At 57.1% G+C, this 17,181-nt stretch overlaps 3 protein-coding genes across 3 annotated transcripts; 2 read left to right on the top strand and 1 right to left on the bottom strand.

Moving 5' to 3' along the window:
* Positions 1-6,257: 6,257 nt before the first annotated feature.
* Positions 6,258-9,106, top strand: COL26b_002161 (uncharacterized protein; the record flags this gene model as incomplete). The annotated part of the gene is made up of 2 exons (XM_053175090.1): positions 6,258-6,906; positions 6,960-9,106. The coding sequence occupies 2 exons, from the start codon at positions 6,258-6,260 to the stop codon at positions 9,104-9,106; spliced, it is 2,796 nt and encodes a 931-aa protein (XP_053041034.1).
* A 733-nt stretch (positions 9,107-9,839) lies between these two features.
* On the bottom strand, positions 9,840-11,932 carry COL26b_002160 (uncharacterized protein; the record flags this gene model as incomplete). The annotated part of the gene is made up of 3 exons (XM_053175089.1): positions 9,840-11,252; positions 11,325-11,549; positions 11,720-11,932. The coding sequence occupies 3 exons, from the start codon at positions 11,930-11,932 to the stop codon at positions 9,840-9,842; spliced, it is 1,851 nt and encodes a 616-aa protein (XP_053041033.1).
* Positions 11,933-14,154: 2,222 nt separating this feature from the next.
* Positions 14,155-15,626, top strand: COL26b_002159 (uncharacterized protein; the record flags this gene model as incomplete). The annotated part of the gene is made up of 3 exons (XM_053175088.1): positions 14,155-14,649; positions 14,720-15,421; positions 15,489-15,626. The coding sequence occupies 3 exons, from the start codon at positions 14,155-14,157 to the stop codon at positions 15,624-15,626; spliced, it is 1,335 nt and encodes a 444-aa protein (XP_053041032.1).
* Between the last annotated feature and the right edge of the window lie 1,555 nt (positions 15,627-17,181).

Here is a 17,181-nt window from a genome sequence, read left to right as displayed (position 1 = left end):
GTCGTGCGCGCATGATGTGAACGGTGGTGGCTATGCCCTCCTTCTTCTTCCTTCTACCCCGCGTTTGTTTTCAGGTATAACCGGTTCCTGGATGGGTTTCCTGTTACCTATCATGGAGGGGAAGTTGTCATTGTGCGTTGGCGTTCGTGTGTGTGAGTGCATTGCTGCCATTCCATTCAGCCCTGCAGACACGGGAGAATTTTCCGTTTCAGCAGTTAGCCTGTTTCATTTCCTGCAGCTGTATTGCAGATTCGTGTAGATCGATTTCTCTCTCAACCGTAGTCTTGCTGGCAGCGTCAGAGAATTGTGACGACAAGAAAGAGCGCTTGCTATTGGGTGCGACGGGGCGAATTGGCGACCAGATGACGAGGCTCTACCGCTCTGCGCCACATCTTGTTCGGCTGACCGGCCGAAATGTGCGCCGCGGGAGGACGTCATGGCAAAGTGATGCTGGAGGCAACTTTTCCCTCTGCAAATCCAAGTTGGAGGGACTTACACGAGACTCGCAGGCCTAGCTGCGTGGTGAAGCAACATACAACCCGACGAGGGGAAGTTGCTGTGCGTCCCTGCATGATGAAAAAAGTTGGTGCTAATTATGGAAACGGGATGAACCCGGTATTGGCTGGAGCAGCTCGTTGACGGCATGATGAAGGGTCTTCGCAATGGTACGTATCTTGTGGCGTGGTATGAACTAATAAAGCGGTGGCCGTGGGCGGCAGACGCCGACATTGGACGGGAGGGCGGGAGGTGACAGCAGCCAGGAAGAGCATCGGGGCAAAGCTCAAAAGAGCCCTTGAGGCCGTTGACATAAACTTGGCGGGGACGGTGGCATCGTCGTCGAAGCCGGAGGTGCACGACGTCATTGGGTAGCTGTGGGGGGGAGCCTTCAAGTGAGTGGAACATCTGGCAAGGAAGATACCCGTGGGATACCGCGCGGGTGGCTGGAAGATTCTTCTAGCGGTAAGTAGCAGCAGGGTATCGGGAAGCCACCAGGACACTGGACCCGCCAGTCCCTGAAGACGGAGCTGGGAGGCTAGCTGACTGGTTGGACCGATGGATGTTCGGCAAGATCCAGCATCTAGGCTCTGTGGAGGTTGGAAAGGTTGGACTGGGATGATTTTGGGTTGCGCTGCCTCGCTGCGTCCGCGAGGTCAATTAGCGAGCGGTGACTCACACCCGTTCGAGTTGTCCGAGGGTTCAATATTCGTTCCTTCTCTGTCTTTAATGGTTTCCGGACATAGGAGCAAATCCCCAAACACTGCCAAAGCTGTCAGATCGGCCTTTAGTTGAAAAGTGCCTTGGCCGATTGGTCAAACTGCTCGATACTGCAGGCTAGGAGAGGCGCGTCCAGGGCCGAAAGGCTAGACTCTTCCCGCCGCAGGTGAGCGCTGCAGGCGAATGCTTGGAAGTGGCATGGTGTCTGGCCACGGCAAACCTGCGTAGAGCGATCGGCCGAGGTACGAATACTGCCTGGCTTTCAGAACCGAATTCCCGTGCTCCAAAAATCCGATGGAAATTTCTGAACGAGACAATACCACGTCGGGCAGGGCCGAAGGGAAGGGCGTCGGAAGTAAAGAGTTTGGTCCCTGAGGTTGCATTGCACCGTACAGATGTAGACGCGGGCGTTAGGTAGAGCACAGAAAACCCGAAGAACCTGCGATTGCGACTTCAGGTCGGTACCTCTGCCCTACGGGGGGCGCCATGCTGCACTAGACGGCTTGTATTAGGTTGCCGGCGGGCCTGACGTTGTCGACTTTGTGCGAGGCCCTGGTATTCCAGCAAGACCAACGACGACGTCGGCCGAGGATGGCTGCAAGGTGTGGCGGCGGAATCGGTACAGCTCCATCCGGCAGGAGGCTTAGCTCGGCGCTGGAGGAAAGATCGACGGCGGCTTTTGCCAATTCAGAAGTCGGGGCTCGGGCTAGGCCAGGGAACAGACTGCGACCTGAGGTCAAATCAGGACTTGAAGCTCCTGATCAGGAGTAGGAGGAACTGAAGACAGAAATAAATGATGTAGTGACGTGATGATTGTAGCATCGGACGGGCAGAGCTGGGCAAAGCAAAGCAAGTCTGAGCCTGGATGTTGTTGGAGGCGGGCGTCGCGAGGTCCACCGGCCGAAAGCGGGCAGTATCCAGGCTGCGGAATGGGATACCGGGCTCCAGTCCGAGATACGGGAGGTCAAACAAAGAAATCTGATCAGATCAGGCCGTCCGTGGGAGCCCGGTGGGTGAGACGGCTGTGTGAGACAACTGTGAGCTGCCGGTTGGTGGTGAATCAAGGCAATGGCGTGGGAGGAGGAATTCGATGTCGTTGGATGGGGAATGGGAATGTCCCGCGGAGTCAACATTCGACGCTGCGGCCGTGTCGTCGGGGCAAGGTGATTTTTGACGTTGGAGAGTTTAATATCACGGTTGTCGGCTGGCGTGATAGTGCGGACGTCGCGTGCCACGGTTCATCAGCGGGCTTTCTTTTTCCTGTTCAATTGGCAATGTGAAAAGCACGCATTATTGAGTAGAGGAATTGGTCGAGAAGGAACCAGAGCCCGGGGTGCGTCTGTCAGTTGCCGTTGGATTGGACGAGACGGGCCGGAGGAGCAGGTGCCAATGCAGGTACCTCGGCGGCGCACTTGCATTTCGAAGTAAGTACCTACTTCTTACCTTCCTTCCATTCCGTAGGTAGGTAGGTATGTAGGTACCTACCTACCTTCCATAAGGTAGAGAACCTAAGCAGACGCAGTGCCTGCCTGGCGCTTGCTGCCGGGTGGTAGGTACCTAGGTAGGTAGTCCTCACCTCAGGTTTCCCGCCTGATTAAGGCTCGTCAGCCAGCACTTTTCGTTTCGCGGGATGTGGATGTGGTCGTAGCCGGCCGGGCGGGAAATTGGGGGAGGAAATGAGTGAGCATGGTGATGTCGAGTGCGTGTTTGTTTTGCTTTTTGTAAAATTGTTTTTTGTTATTATTGACCACTGACCACCAGTGTTTTGATCCTTCGGGTTTGTTGCTGCAGACGGCAGTGTCTGTTTTGAGCGCCCAAGCTCCATTTCGAGGTCCAACCTGTTCACCCGCGAACCACTGGGACTGGGACCAACGAGCAATAACCATGGATGAACCATCGCCAGCCACTGCATGGAGGCTGCGGCTAGGAGGGGCAGCCCAGGCTTGACTCGCGAGACTTTCAACGACAGCGGGAGACCTGTCGGAGAAGGCTGAAGAGGGGAAGAGGGGCCTTGCCAGCGTCTGCTTCTGCTGCTCCAAGGCGTCGATATAATTAGGATTGCAGGAAGCACTGCACTCGCTGCACCCGCTCAAGGAGTGAATGAGTGTTCAGCATCGTTGGCAGCTGCAGTGTATCCGTACCGTGATATCGACCTTCCATGGATAAGGTAGCTGTCAGCAGGCCACCCACCACCACCACCACCACCACCACAGCCGCAGTACCCGTGGGAGCCCCCGGGTGCCGTGTGTTTGGCCACACCTTATTCTGCTTCCTTGCCGTGCCGCGTGTGAAATCTCTGCCCGCTCATGAGTTCTGCCAGGAGGTATCCGTACTGCTGCAGTTTTTGGAGGATCAATGTTTTTGATTCAAGTGAAAACCCTCAGCGGGGAGGGAAGAGACAGGCTCCACTGCTCTTGTGGTCACCCAAGAGGCCCAGGTACCTAAGTAGTAGTCCAGTCTCATTTTGCCGTAAAGTAGGTACCTAACTACCTTCCCTCTTCTTCCCTCGCTCCCCCAGCATTCACTTGATCCTTCCTGGCGGCGCCCCACTGAGCCAAAATAATCCAAGCACACTCCCACCAGTGACGCTGGACCGACCACGCTCATCAGTCCCGGCAGCGGTGCAGCAGCATCTCAACGTCCCACGTCCCACGTAACTGCGCATCAGTAGCGGGCAGTAGCACCTTCTGTCCGCTGCACGCCTCGGGTCTCGACTCGTCGCTCTCTCCACCCGCCAGAGGGCCTGGGCTCTTGGAGACGACGATTCCTGCGGTAAAAGGGAAGGGCAAGACGGAAACCTGCCCTGCCCTCTCTCTGTCCCCTCCAGGAGTCCAGGGCTCTCGATGCCCGCCAGTCCCGTTCCCACTCCCGCTCCCACTCTCCGTCCGTTTGCTGCTGTTTGCTCCCATTGGGAATCTGGGATTGAAATGCTCCACGACGAACGCTGTTTTTCCAGAGCCAAAGATTGGGATTGGCTCGGTACTGCGCCCACCCCTCGTGCTCATCCTCATCCTCGTCTTCGGCCCTCGTCGGGGTGGACGCTGGGACTGCCCTACCAGACCACCTGACTGACGATAACCCTGTCGACGGGCGGTAACCCTGTATCTTCAAGGGCCTTGGGGTCATTCATCCCGTATTGTCGCCTGCGTCTGTTTCTCGCTTCTGTGGCTGCTCCGTACTGCTGCTACTGCTGCTGCTGCTGCTGCTGCTGATGACTTGCCGTGGACATGGGTTTGTCTTTCTGCTGTGCTCTGGATATCTATCGTTTTGTGGCTGTGATTATTGGTGGTGCTTGGGGTCTCGAGCTCATCCCGCATCATGGACAACACGACGACGTACATGTTTCCTCGCATGGCATGGCATCATGGAGCGAACAACAGACGAGGACTGGCAATCCAGAGTATCCATTCGTAGGTAGGTAATCAGGTTCCTAAGGTATGGAGAACTGGATCCGGCATTGCACAACTCTCCCGCCTTACTCACCTGCTCTCCATCCCGCCTTGCCGACTTGGGCCGTCTGCCTTGGAGTGCCTGTAACCTTGCGCAGTAGTAGACGTGCTAGTAGGCAAAAAGCTACCTGACCGGCGGGCTTTAATCAAAATAAAAAATAAAGAAAGAGTCTGGATTCATCACCACTGACGACAGCCGTCAATGGCATGGCACACTCATAATACATCGATGGATACTTCGTACAGACCACCCACCCACAGTGACTGAGACTGACTGACGGACTGCACACCACCACCACCACCACCACCCCATTGACATTCATTTTGCCTTGCCGTGCATTGCCTCAACGCATCTCTCCCAAAAACCCATGGAAGTCAGCATCCAGCAGCACAAGACCATAGTATCCCCCGACCTCAAGGCACCTTACGCACACACGCACCTGCGCCCGGGCTGCCTGGACCTGGGACCTGGACCTGGACCTGGACTTGGACCTGGACCATCTGCCCTGCACTTGCACTTGCACCTGCGCCTGCACCTGTTCCTCACTGGCTGGCTGGCTGGCTTGCTTGGGCACTCACTTGTACCAGCAACCTACCACCACCACCACCACCACAACCATTGCTCCCACCAGCGGCAACAAGCACCTACCTGCATACCCCCCTCCGTCTCCCACTCCCCATACCTTACCACCTGGACCTCTCGTCTGCTTCGACCTCCTCTTACCTTTTACCTCACCTTACTCACCTTCCCACTCGCTTACCTTACCGTACCGGACCTGTACCTGAACTCCTGCCTTTTACCCCTTCTTCTCGACCTCGTCCCAAACTCTCTCCCAAAACCCACAGCGTCTGTCTTGTTTTGCCATTCTTGCCGACGATTCTATTCCACGGGGACACCAACCTGTGCTTCGCGCGCGTTGATCGGAAACGTCACTCGCTTTCATCATTGTCTGTCGTTGAAATCCCACTAACGTACAGCTCTTGTCTTACCGACACCCGCCGATACAACACCTTACCCCCCCAAGACCAGCTCCGCATCATCGTCGCCTACCACTTACTGTCTTTGGCCAGCCCTGCCCAAGAACACTTGGGACTGTTACCTACTTTACCTCTTCGCGGACGCTCCTTCGTCATTCGCTCCCACCTCACCCTCTGCTCCAGTTCATGGCCAGCATTTCCTCCATGACACCGACACCACGGTAGACCAGGAAAACAGAAAACCACGCCGAAATACACACATTCGCTGGAGCGCTTCATTCGACAAAGGAAACCACTCGCGCGCCAAAAGAACAACCCCACGCCCAATTACCGCCTGCGCGTCGCATCCAATCCTAGCGCATGCTCACACCCAATACCTTCCCAGCGACCTAACCCAGTGCAAAACACCACCAAGCGACCAGGCGAGCCGACCGACCGACCATATCCCCAGACGAAACTGGCTGCATCGACTTTGCCCCCGATCGCTCTTGCTCAATTTCTCCTTCGTTTTCGGTCGCCAGACGCCCCGCCCATCTCTATTTCCCGCGAACTGCAATCCCGACGCTGGCTCCTACACGATAATCGAGCTCCCACCATCTGCGTCCCGTCATTGCGATGACGTCCGCCGCTCCTCCCCCAAACCAGGCCTTCCAGCCCTCGACCGGCACCTCGACCGCGACCGCCGGACCTGCGACCCCAAACAAGAGAGACTTGAAGTCGTGGTGGAAGGGCTTCAAGCTGCCTTCAAAACACCAGGAACACCATGGTAGACACCCTTCTACTTTCGCATCAAAACACTCGCCCCCAGCACAACCCCTCTTCAGTGAAGATGTCGACGACCAAATGGATACGTCGCCTGTCCCGCTCGATTTTGTCCTGCTATTACAAGACAGGCATGTTATTGAGCCGGTCGACCCTCTTCCGCCCAGAATCGTCGCTTCAAGTGATGCGACAGCTCCCACCACCACCACCACCACCACCACTAGCCGGGTGGATGTGCTGAACAGGATGTCCCTGTCCGTCACTCAGCCTGTGCGCCAGTGTGCCAAGCGGATCCGCGCAGCTATGACTTCCTCCTTTACTTCAAGAGCTAAACGAAATACAGCAGAGACTCGACCTCACGGCATCTTTGGTGTCCCTCTCCGCCAGAGCATCACATATGCCAACGTCGCAATCTCACTCGTCGATGAGAACGGAAAGAGCTACATTTATGGCTACGTACCGATTGTCGTCGCCAAGTGTGGCGTATTCTTGAAGGAGAAGGGTGAGTTCGCGCAACCCGAGTCGGGCCAGTCTTCATACTCACCTTCATTGCAGCTACGACTGTGGAGGGCATCTTCCGTCTCAGTGGCTCTGAGAAGCGCATCAAGGAGCTGAAACAAATCTTTGATTCCCCCGATCGTTACGGCAAGGGCCTGGTTTGGGATAACTACACCGTTCATGATGCCGCCAACGTTCTTCGACGATACCTCAACGACCTCCCAGAGCCAGTTGTGCCGCTGGATTTGTACGAGAAGTTCAGAGAGCCTTTGCGAGGTTCTACCAGGCAAGCAGCCGGCGACGCTGACGGCCCGCAATTCGTGGAGAACTTTGACGAGCAAGCCGCGATTGCCAAGTACCAGAAACTCATCACGGAACTGCCACCACTGAACCGCCAGTTATTGCTTTACATTTTGGATCTGTTGGCTGTGTTTGCCGCTAAGTCGGAGGAGAACAGGATGAACTCTCAGAACCTCGCCGCCATCTTCCAGCCCGGCATGTTGTCGCATCCGCAGCACGCAATGGCACCCGAGGAATACCGTCTGAACCAGCATGTCCTTATATTCTTGATTGAGAACCAGGATCACTTCTTGATCGGCATGCAGGGCACGGCCACCGACGAGAAGACAAAGCAGTTGATTGAAAAGGGTACACCCCCACCTGCGGCTGGACCAGTCACCCCCAACCCGAACAGAAAGGCCTCGGGCTTGGGAAGGTCTGCTTCTAACGCGAGCGCAGGTGCTGAGAGCGTGAGGAGAGATGGGATGCTTCGTAGGAACCGATCGACGTCCTCGCGACACTCGCACCACGACGGCTCGACGACGCCGAACAGCCCTGCGCTCGCGCCGACTCCGAACAGCGGTCTCGGTAGAAGCAACACCGTCCCGTCCAAGAAGTCTCCCGCTCTTCAGGGCGGAAGGTTCAGGCGCGATGCATCGCCGATCCCTGGATCATCCCCTAGGATTCCGTCAACGACCGAGGAGCTTGCTGAGGTACCCGACCAGTCCCCTTCGGCCTCCACTATTTCGCCTGCGCCCGCCGCGATCGGAACCTCCACGTTGGCTCCCAATGCTGCCGGGAACGCAGGAAGGAGCCAGGAAAGGCTACTTGACCCACACGAGGCTACGACTCCCGTCAAAGAGAGAACGCTGCCCAGCATCTTCCAAAGATCCCCCACCGGGGAGGGCGAGAAACGGCAGCCGAACAAGCTGAAGAAGAAGCGGATACCCGGAAGTTTGAACCCTAGCGCGCAAAGTTCCGCCGCGTCTTTAGGTACGCATTCTGCTGCTGTTTCGCCAAGCGTTGAGGCCCCGAACCCTTTGGAGCAGGTGGGAGGACCGATCCCTGAGCATGATGCCCTTCCCATCAGACAGCAACCCAATGCAGGTGACACACCCTCGGAACCTACTCCGCGCGCCTCCCAAGTCCCCTCAACCAACACACTGCATGTTGAGCAAACCCTGAAGGCCAAGAAGTCGCCACCAACCTCGCTTCATTCATCTTTTAACGAAGGTTCTGACATTGATCAGAATGAGGAGTCCATCATGACGACGTCGGCAGAGGCGATAGAGCAGGAAAAGGAGAAGAAGAGAAGGTGGAGGCTTTCTCGCCAAAGAAAGGACGACGGTCACCCCGGCATCACGTCGCCCCGTCTGGCATTTGGTTCTAACGATAACGCCGATGTCAGTGTTACTTCCATCGGTAGTGGAGGCTACAAGCCCCGCAAGAGTTTTACTGGTGAGAGCTCTGAGCAAGGCATGCACAACTCTGAGAGCAACGAATCTGGCAGGGATAGGGACGGCAAGGACGAATCCAAGGGCCCGATCGGTTGGATTAGGAACAAATACCGTGAGGCTAAGGAGAGCGCCGCCGAGAAGAGAAACAAGTCACCCCCAGCAGATCGGCAGTCGTCTTTGGGCGGCTCTAGCATCATGTCTGGTCGAGGCAAGAGCTTGGATATCCGAAGAGAGCCGGAGGAGAAGGTTCAGCATCCTGCTCTGCCTTCTTCGCCGCCTCAAGGGCCTACAGCTCACCCGCAGGCAGCACCGGCTCAGGCCCCTCAGCCTCAGTCAGCCCAGTCTCCCGTCCAGCAAGCAACACAACCAGCGGCTGCCCCAACCCAGGCCCAGGCCCCGGCCCCTCTCTCGCAGCCCGCTCCGGCACAAGCCACACAAACAACAGAACCGCCGGCTAAGGCCGAATAACCGCGGTAGTTATGACGACATTCGAATATCGAACATGATGCGCATGGGGGTGTTTTGGCAAAGTCTGGGGATTACTTGGTATCTTTGGACATGATGAGGCACGTTCAGGGTTTGAAAGAGCAAACAGAGGTGTAGACGGAAAACTCTCTCTTCCAGAGGTTCACCTTGATATCATATGGTGGCACGTTTGTGAATCATAGTGTATGGAGTTGTATTCTGTGGCTTGGTGTCAGCGAAGCATTGCCCACGGGCTCGCTCGTCTCATGAAGGGATCATTGTCAAGTAGGCGTTGTCGAGTGAAGGCGGGTCCCCTAACGTTCATGGGATTACGTACGTATTCATGGTCTAGGAAAAGAAAAGACTTTTGCATTTCAAATATGTTTGACGATGTGACGTGTGATGGGACGGACTCTTGGCTTCGGCAGGGGCCTATCGCCCTTGTAGGCGCGTTTGCACGAATGGGATAGACACCGCAGCCAACATCTCTTTGCATGATAAGTTTCATAAGCTGACCTTTGCGTACTTCTTCTATCCACATACAATTCGTGAGGCTGAGAAGCTGTATAATTACACATATATTTACAGTCTCCGATCTAGCGATCTAGGAAGCTTCTTTGCATTCCAAGCAGGGAATGCGAAGTCTACATATTTGTGTCCATGCCGTGCGTTGTGTTGGTACAAGTTTCTTGGAAAATCAACGCTTTTCTTCTTCTACTCTTGTCACTGTTTTTTCTCATGACTTGGTGGTGTACAGTCCCGTGTCCCAGACGACGAGCTTCCCGCGCCTCCGGGAGTCCTCGTTGAAGAAGCCGTTCCAGCCCTGCCAGACGCGCTTCGGGGCTACGCCGAGGTGCTTGCCGGCGCCGCGGAGGAAGAAGTCGGCGAGCCAGGGCTCGATGCCCTCGAAGCCGATGATGTAGCGGGGAATCTGCTCTGCCGTGGCCGCCGTCGTCGAGGAGGATGTTGGCCAGAGCTCGGTGGACATGAAGAGCTGGGGGTCGTCGTAGAAGCGGTCTGCCTCGTCGCGGTAGTTGAGGCGTTCCGGGGAGTTGGGCGCGGTGTGGAGGGGCGGCTCGCAGGTGAGCGCGCGGGCGCGGAGGGAGGGGTGGTGGAGGTGGGAGCGCCAGGGGGTGGTGTGGCAGGGGGTTAGGAAGAGGGCGAAGAGCTCGTCTGAGGCCGTGGTGTTGTGGGCGAGGGATGTAGCTGCCGTGGGTGAGGATGTCGGGTTTTGGCGGGCGTAGGTTTTGCGGAGGTAGGCGAGGACGGTCAGGGGCGCGGGCTGGTGGAGGAGGGTGAGGAAGAAGGCGAGGAGGGCGTGGAGGGCGAGGGCGAGGGTGAGGAGCCTCTTGCGGCGGAGACGCGGTTTGGGGAGGGGACTTTTTGCGGTTGGTGGTGGTGGCGGGGTCGTGAAGAAGGAGGCCAGGGGCGCGGCGGCGAGGACGTGGAGGATGGGGAGGAGGGGGTAGATGAAGCGGACCTCTTTGTGGGAGATGAGGGAGAGGGCGGCTATCGTGACGTAGACGGTCCAGGAGAGGGTTTTGAGGGTCTGGTTGCGGAGCTTGGAGGATGTCGAGGGGGGTTTGTAGAGGGAGAGGAGGACGAAGGGGAGATAGGCGATGGAGAGGAGGGGGAGGCCCTGGGAGAGGTAGTAGTGCCAGTCGTTGCGGCCGTAGAAGACGGCGAGGGACTGGGAGATGTTGAAGTAGAGGAATTTGTACGGCGGGAAGGTCCACTCGCCGAAGTAGAGACGGTCGGAGGCGAGGGAGAGAGTGAGGGCGAGGGCGCCGCAGAGGAGGGCCTCACGGAGGAGGATGAGTACGGTCGAGGGGGTGAGGACGGAGCGGGCGAAGAGAGGCCGGGTGAGTGTCGCGAGGACGACGGTGGCCCAGATGAGGACGTTGGTTGGGCGGAGCAAGACGGCGACGGCGGCGAGCAGGATCGAGAGACGGAGGTTCGTGAGCGTTCCTGGGGTGTTGAGGATGGAGCCGCCGGACGGCTTTGGGTTCTCCTTTGTGAGCTTGGGCTCGCCGAGGAGTTCCCAGGGGAAGTAGTTCAGGGCGGCGATGGTCAGAATGGTCTCGAGGGAGTTTGAGAACGTCCTGGTTGAGCAGTACCACTGGAACGGGCTGAACATGCTCATGAAGAGCTGCGAGATGTGTGAGCATGAGGTCTCTCGGGTGTTGTGGTGTGAGGCAGTGTTAGTGAGAGTGAGACTTACAGCGAACCATGAGACGGAGCTGTCAGCGCCGTAGATCTTGACGGCGAGTTGCCAGGTGTACCAGTCACCGGCGGCAGCGAAGACGGCCTGGGTGGCCTTTGGGGCGGCGAGGAGCAGCCATGATCGTGCGGCGACTGGGAGAGGTCTACCCACGAGGTCTGCGATGGTGTAGACTCCGGCGAAGAGGGCGGGATGGAGGGAGGAGCGGAGCTGGTACTTCCATTCCTGAGTGCAGTGTCAGTACCCACTCGTCGGCAAAGAAAGATACAAGCAAAGATGGGGGTTGCTTTCAATGATGATAGTTGAATATGACAATTACAAATTGTAATTGCAACTCAACAACCCACGCTTCGTGAGAGAAACAGAGAAACGAGGGGGAAAAATGAAAAACTCACCCATGTAATCCATGCACCGCTCCCCTCACCAAAGGCCATGCCCCATGCGGGCTCGAGGGCCTGGAAGTACTCGTCGGGCTGGAAGAAGGTGAGGACCCACCAGGCGTTGAGCAGACGGATGACGAGGAGGTGCCGGAAGACGGAGGGCTTGTTGTGCTCGTTACGAACTGCCATTAGGAGTTCGGGGCGGGGCGAGGAGCCGACGGAAGCCATTGTGGATACGCGCTTGGCACGGTGCTGGAGCGGTGTTTGCTGAGCGGTGGCCGGCGGCGGCAGCGGCGGACGGGGGTGTTTGGAGGTCGGAAGGCCGCTATTGCGTAATCATCGGTCGGACGGCAAAAATGGGAATGGGGGGGACGGGGCGCTGTGTGCTGTGTGCTGCGTGGGATGGGAATCGAGTCAGGAGGCACACACACAGCAGATGCACACACGCACACACGTCTGAGGATGTGAAGAGGCGTGTATGCGTAGAAGGACGAGGCAAACGGTGTGCGGTACGTGCGTTGCGGACGGTTGGTGTCGTGACGAATCCTGACTTGCAGGTTTGATCACTTTTCCCCCTTTTTTCTCCCCTTCTCGTCTCGGTCTCGGGAGAGGAAGGATTTGCTGTTGGGCTTGATGCCGACCTAGGCAGAGGAGGAAGAGGGTGAGCGGGTTGCTTGATCGCTAATGGAATGTCGAGACGAGGTTGGGAAGGACGGATTACTGGCGCAAAAACAGCGAATGGGACGATGGTCAGGCCCCCCCAAGTTTCACTGACAGGGCGCCGTTCACGTTCTCAGGTCGCCAGGCATTCTTGTTGGCCGCTAAAACCGAGCCGTCGAGGCCTGGAAGAAGGAAGGGAACGGGGAACCAGGTGCCACCACCTAATCCAAAACCTCGATTATCAGGCACGAGGTCCAATGGGTATCCACCTTTCTTTGGCCACCGCAGGCTCTCCTATTGGCTCCCCAAGGGGCACCCATCGTAGAGACGCCTCCCATTGGCTCCGAACGGCGGGAGTTGAAATAGGTGCGCCATCATTGGGCAAGACCGCTCTCTTTCCGTGGAGCGTCTTCGAGTCCACCACTGTCTTCGGACTCGGCAGCTAAGGGACGGTCACAGCATTCAATCAATCCCCACGGGCACTACGGCGTGTCACTTTACCGTCTCCTTCTTATCTGGCCGTTGACCCAATGGCGCAGCTCTGAATTACATCAGGCGAACGAACCCTGACAGTACACAAAAAGCAAAGTAACGTCAAAGATTACAGATGATGTGATAGCGTAGATAGGGACCTCTCGTTGGTCCAAATGCACCGGCGCAGCTTCACGGACTGGGTCCCGTTATCGGCGCCGCCTTCTTTCCTCTGGTTTCCCCTCTTTCCTTCCTTCATTCCCGGCCCCGCCAATCAACCACACTCAACCAGCAGCCCGTCCGTCGGCAGTAAGGCAGAGAAGGCTGGAAGGAAGGAAGGGGGGTTCGGTTCTTGTTGGTTGTCTCCCACGTTTTGATTCATCTGTTGCGTCACTCCAACATTCCAACACCACCACCACCACCAACGACCTGCCTCAGTACATACCTTCGCGGCGACACCGAGCAACGAAAACCATTACAAACAGAAACACTGGCGCCGCTTTCCCTCGGCCGCTTTCGAACTTGGATTTTATTTTCGTTGGCACCACACACGCACACGCACACCCCATACGGCCCATGTGACCGCAATTGGGAACATGGGATACACCGGGATGCTTTCCCTTAACCTGGCCCCCTTCGGGCGTCATCCTGCCCACTCACCCACTTGAGCCGCTTATACCTGCGCTTAGGGGAACATACCTGCACTTAGAGGCATAGCGGCACGCCTCTGACTCCGACACCAAGAGTTTGGTTCCAGGTCATGGCCCGCGTCTTACGCTTCAGCTTTCGACATGCCATGTCATGTTTTTCCTTCTTGGTGGTCCATTTGCTCATTTTTTCACGACCTGATACCCGCCTCCGGCCGCTTTGTTGAGCGTGCTGGCCGTTGCCGCCGCCGCCGCCGCCCGCTTGCCCGCTCGCCTCCCTCTTCCTGGCCTGCTTGCTTGTCACGGTCCATGGTCGCTTTCTGCTTGACCGACCCTATCCCATGTCATGTTCATTCTGTCTGCCTGGCCTTGTTCTTTTAGTCAAGGACGCCCCCAAAGTCTGGGACCCATGTGCCGTCAGGGTATATTAAGCAAAGACCCCGCGATTTGCCCCTCGTCCCGGTCTTCCCTCCTCTTTGACTGTTTTCCTCTACCGAAAACCTTACTCCAACAGCCACCTGTCCCAAAGACACACTCTCTTTCTGACAACACGAATTGATGACCCCCAAACCCAATTGATACTCTCAACTTGTCTTTCCCCTGCCACTTCGTACTCTACGATACCCAAACAAACCACACAACTCTGAACCACCCAACCAACCAACTTACACCATGGCTCCCCACGCAAACGGCGGCGCCCCTCAGTCCAACGGCACCGCCTCCAGGTACCATGCCTCCTCCACCGACGGCGCGATCAAGACCGAGAACGAGTATGCCGCCCACAACTACCACCCTCTGCCCGTCGTCTTCTCCCGCGCGAGCGGCGTCCACGTCTGGGACCCCGAGGGCCGCCAGTACCTCGACTTCCTCTCCGCCTACAGCGCCGTCAACCAGGGCCATTGCCACCCGGAGCTCGTCAAGGCTCTGACCGAGCAGGCCGGCCGTCTGACCCTCAGCTCGCGCGCCTTCTACAACGATGTCTTCCCTAAGTGGGCCGAGAAGATCCGCGACGTGTTCGGCTACGATATGGTCCTGCCCATGAACACGGGTGCTGAGGCCGTCGAAACCGCCATCAAGATTGCGCGCAAGTGGGCTTACAAGGTGAAGGGCGTCGAGCAGGGCAAGGCGCTGGTCTTTTCTGTCAACGACAACTTCCACGGCCGCACGGTTAGTATACTCTTGCAGTACGATGTGTGCGTGTTGCGCGGGACTTCGAAGCTAAGCATTGGAAAACCAGATGACCGCCATCTCGCTGTCAATCGACCCCGAGTCGAGAGACAACTACGGCCCCTACGTTCCCGGTATTGGCGCCGTGAACCCCTCCACCGGCAAGCCGATCCGCTACAACAACGTCGCCGATATCGAGGAGGTCTTTGAGGCGCACGGCAAGGACACCGCCGCCATCATCATCGAGCCGATTCAAGGCGAGGCCGGCGTCGTCGTGCCGGACGACGACTACCTCGTCAAGGTCTCGGAGCTGTGCAAGAAGCACAACGTGCTCTTCATTTGCGACGAGATCCAGACGGGTATCGGCCGCACGGGTCGCATGCTCTGCTCGCAGTGGGCGAACATCAAGCCGGACATGGTGACGCTCGGCAAGGCCATCTCGGGCGGCCTCTACCCCGTCAGCTGCGTCCTGTCCAGCAAGGAGGTGATGCTCGTCGTGGAGCCCGGCACGCACGGCTCAACATATGGCGGCAACCCGCTCGGCTGCGCCGTGTCGATCCGCGCTCTCGAGATCATGGAGGAGGAGGACCTCACCGCCAAGGCCGAGAAGCTCGGCAACATCTTCAGGGACAGCATCAGGGCCTTCAACTCGCCCATCATTCAGACCGTACGCGGCAAGGGCTTGCTCAACGCAGTTGTGATTGACGAGTCTGCCGCGAACGGAAGGACGGCGTGGGATCTGTGCTTGCTGCTGAAGGCGAAGGGCGTTTTGGTATGTCACTTTACCCCCTCCCCCTCCCCCACTTTCCGGTCATGATGGCTAATACTTGAATGAATAGGCCAAGCCCACGCACGGAAACATCATTCGCTTCGCGCCGCCTCTCGTCATCTCCGAGACGGACCTTCGCAAGGCGCTTAATGTCATCGGCGAAGCGCTCAAGGAGCTTCCGACCGTTGAGAAGGCCGCCCACCACTGAGTTGACCAGGGAAAGAGCCCCCTGTGCGAGGGTGATCGATGAGGCGAGGTGATACTTTTCACATCATAAGCGACCGAGTGAGTCGTCGCCCCCCGATGGCAAACGCGGGGAAGATGGTGTCTTGTCACACGACCAGAGCGCTGTGTGTGTGTGGCCCGTCAGATCTGAGGGGACTGCGGGGGAGTGGATTTTTCGTTTGATCTGTCCTGATTTAGGCATCCAACCCTATCACGGGAAGGGAAAAAAGGCGTTGGGAGCTAGCTCTTCTCTTTCTTTGCATTCCGACGCCTGCCTCAGAGGGAACACGGTTGAAGGAACTGCAGAGTTCACGGTGCGCGCGCGCTCCGCCGGGCAGCATTTCTTGGGGAATCATGGTCATTGGAAGCGGTTGCATATGATACGGTCCGGAGCATTGAGGCCCCTTTTTTGCGGGCTGCAAAGGTAGAAAGAGTATGCATGTGCCGCTCGACCAAAGCAAAAGGTGGAATACACTTTTGAGTAGTAGATACAGAGCGAGAATCTCAGAGTGAGAGTATACACATAAAAAGAGATGATTACACCAAGGCCCTTGGGTAGCTACGATGGAGTCGCACCTGTGTACAGTCGAACGGATTCGGGAGGCTGCATGTGCATGTGTCGGCAGGTGGGAACACGTCGAGGTGCATGTCTTCCTTGTCCATTCCTACCCTCCCACCACCACCACCACCACGAAGTACATTTGTGCTATTATGTTTCCCTGGTCTTTTCCGTGCTAATTCCCATGATCGTGTAGCCTATCTGTCGCGAGCTTCTCAAAGCACACACACACTCACTCACTCACTCACACAAGCTATCCAGTTCAGGCCTGCGCGGCCGTAGAGGTTGCGGCGTGGGGTCGGGTGTGGGATGATTGTCACCCTCCCCCCTCTCTGAGGCCGTTGATTGAGGCCAAACATGTGTGTGTACTTTCATGGCATGTATCTTACTGGAATGCTGGCCGGGGTCGCTGTTGGTTGTGGGAGTCAGACGGGGAAGGGAAGGGGATTGATTGATTTGCTTGGCGTGGGTTGGTCTAGGCAAGTGGATGGAGGTTGGGGTGGTGGTGGTCTAGATGGTGGTTTGATTGATTGAGGTGCATTGTTGGTCCAGAGGCGGTCCCCGTCAGCGAGCGGCCGATGGATGAGAGGTCTGGGTCGTCGTTCGTGGAACCTCAGGGTCTGGGTTTCTGGTGCGACCTTCAGGCGGCGATGCTGCGAGTTGGAGCTGTGGTGTTGGACGATCTGGGGTAGGGCCTTGAAGATTGTGTGCTCTGTGTTAGCGGTGGTCTAGCCGTGACGGCTATGGCACGTATCATGATATCGTCGGTCATGTCAAGTGTATGTATCCCTCGTGTAACTCGTCTTGGATAAGGCACAGTAACCAATGCGATGATCACCTTCAAGCAGCGTAGTCTATGAGGCTCCTCGAGTCTTACAAACTCGACCGGCTCAATGCTTGGTTGATTGCAACGTCATGTCCGCTGGTGATCGCACATTCATGAGTAGGACCGGCGGAGGTGTATCGACGGGAGATTGCG

The sequence above is a fragment of the Colletotrichum chrysophilum genome (assembly GCF_026319265.1).
Source record: "Colletotrichum chrysophilum strain AFK26 chromosome Unknown scaffold_10, whole genome shotgun sequence".
Taxonomy (NCBI): Eukaryota; Fungi; Ascomycota; class Sordariomycetes; order Glomerellales; family Glomerellaceae; genus Colletotrichum; species Colletotrichum chrysophilum.
This window is presented reverse-complemented; position numbering and strand designations above follow the sequence as displayed.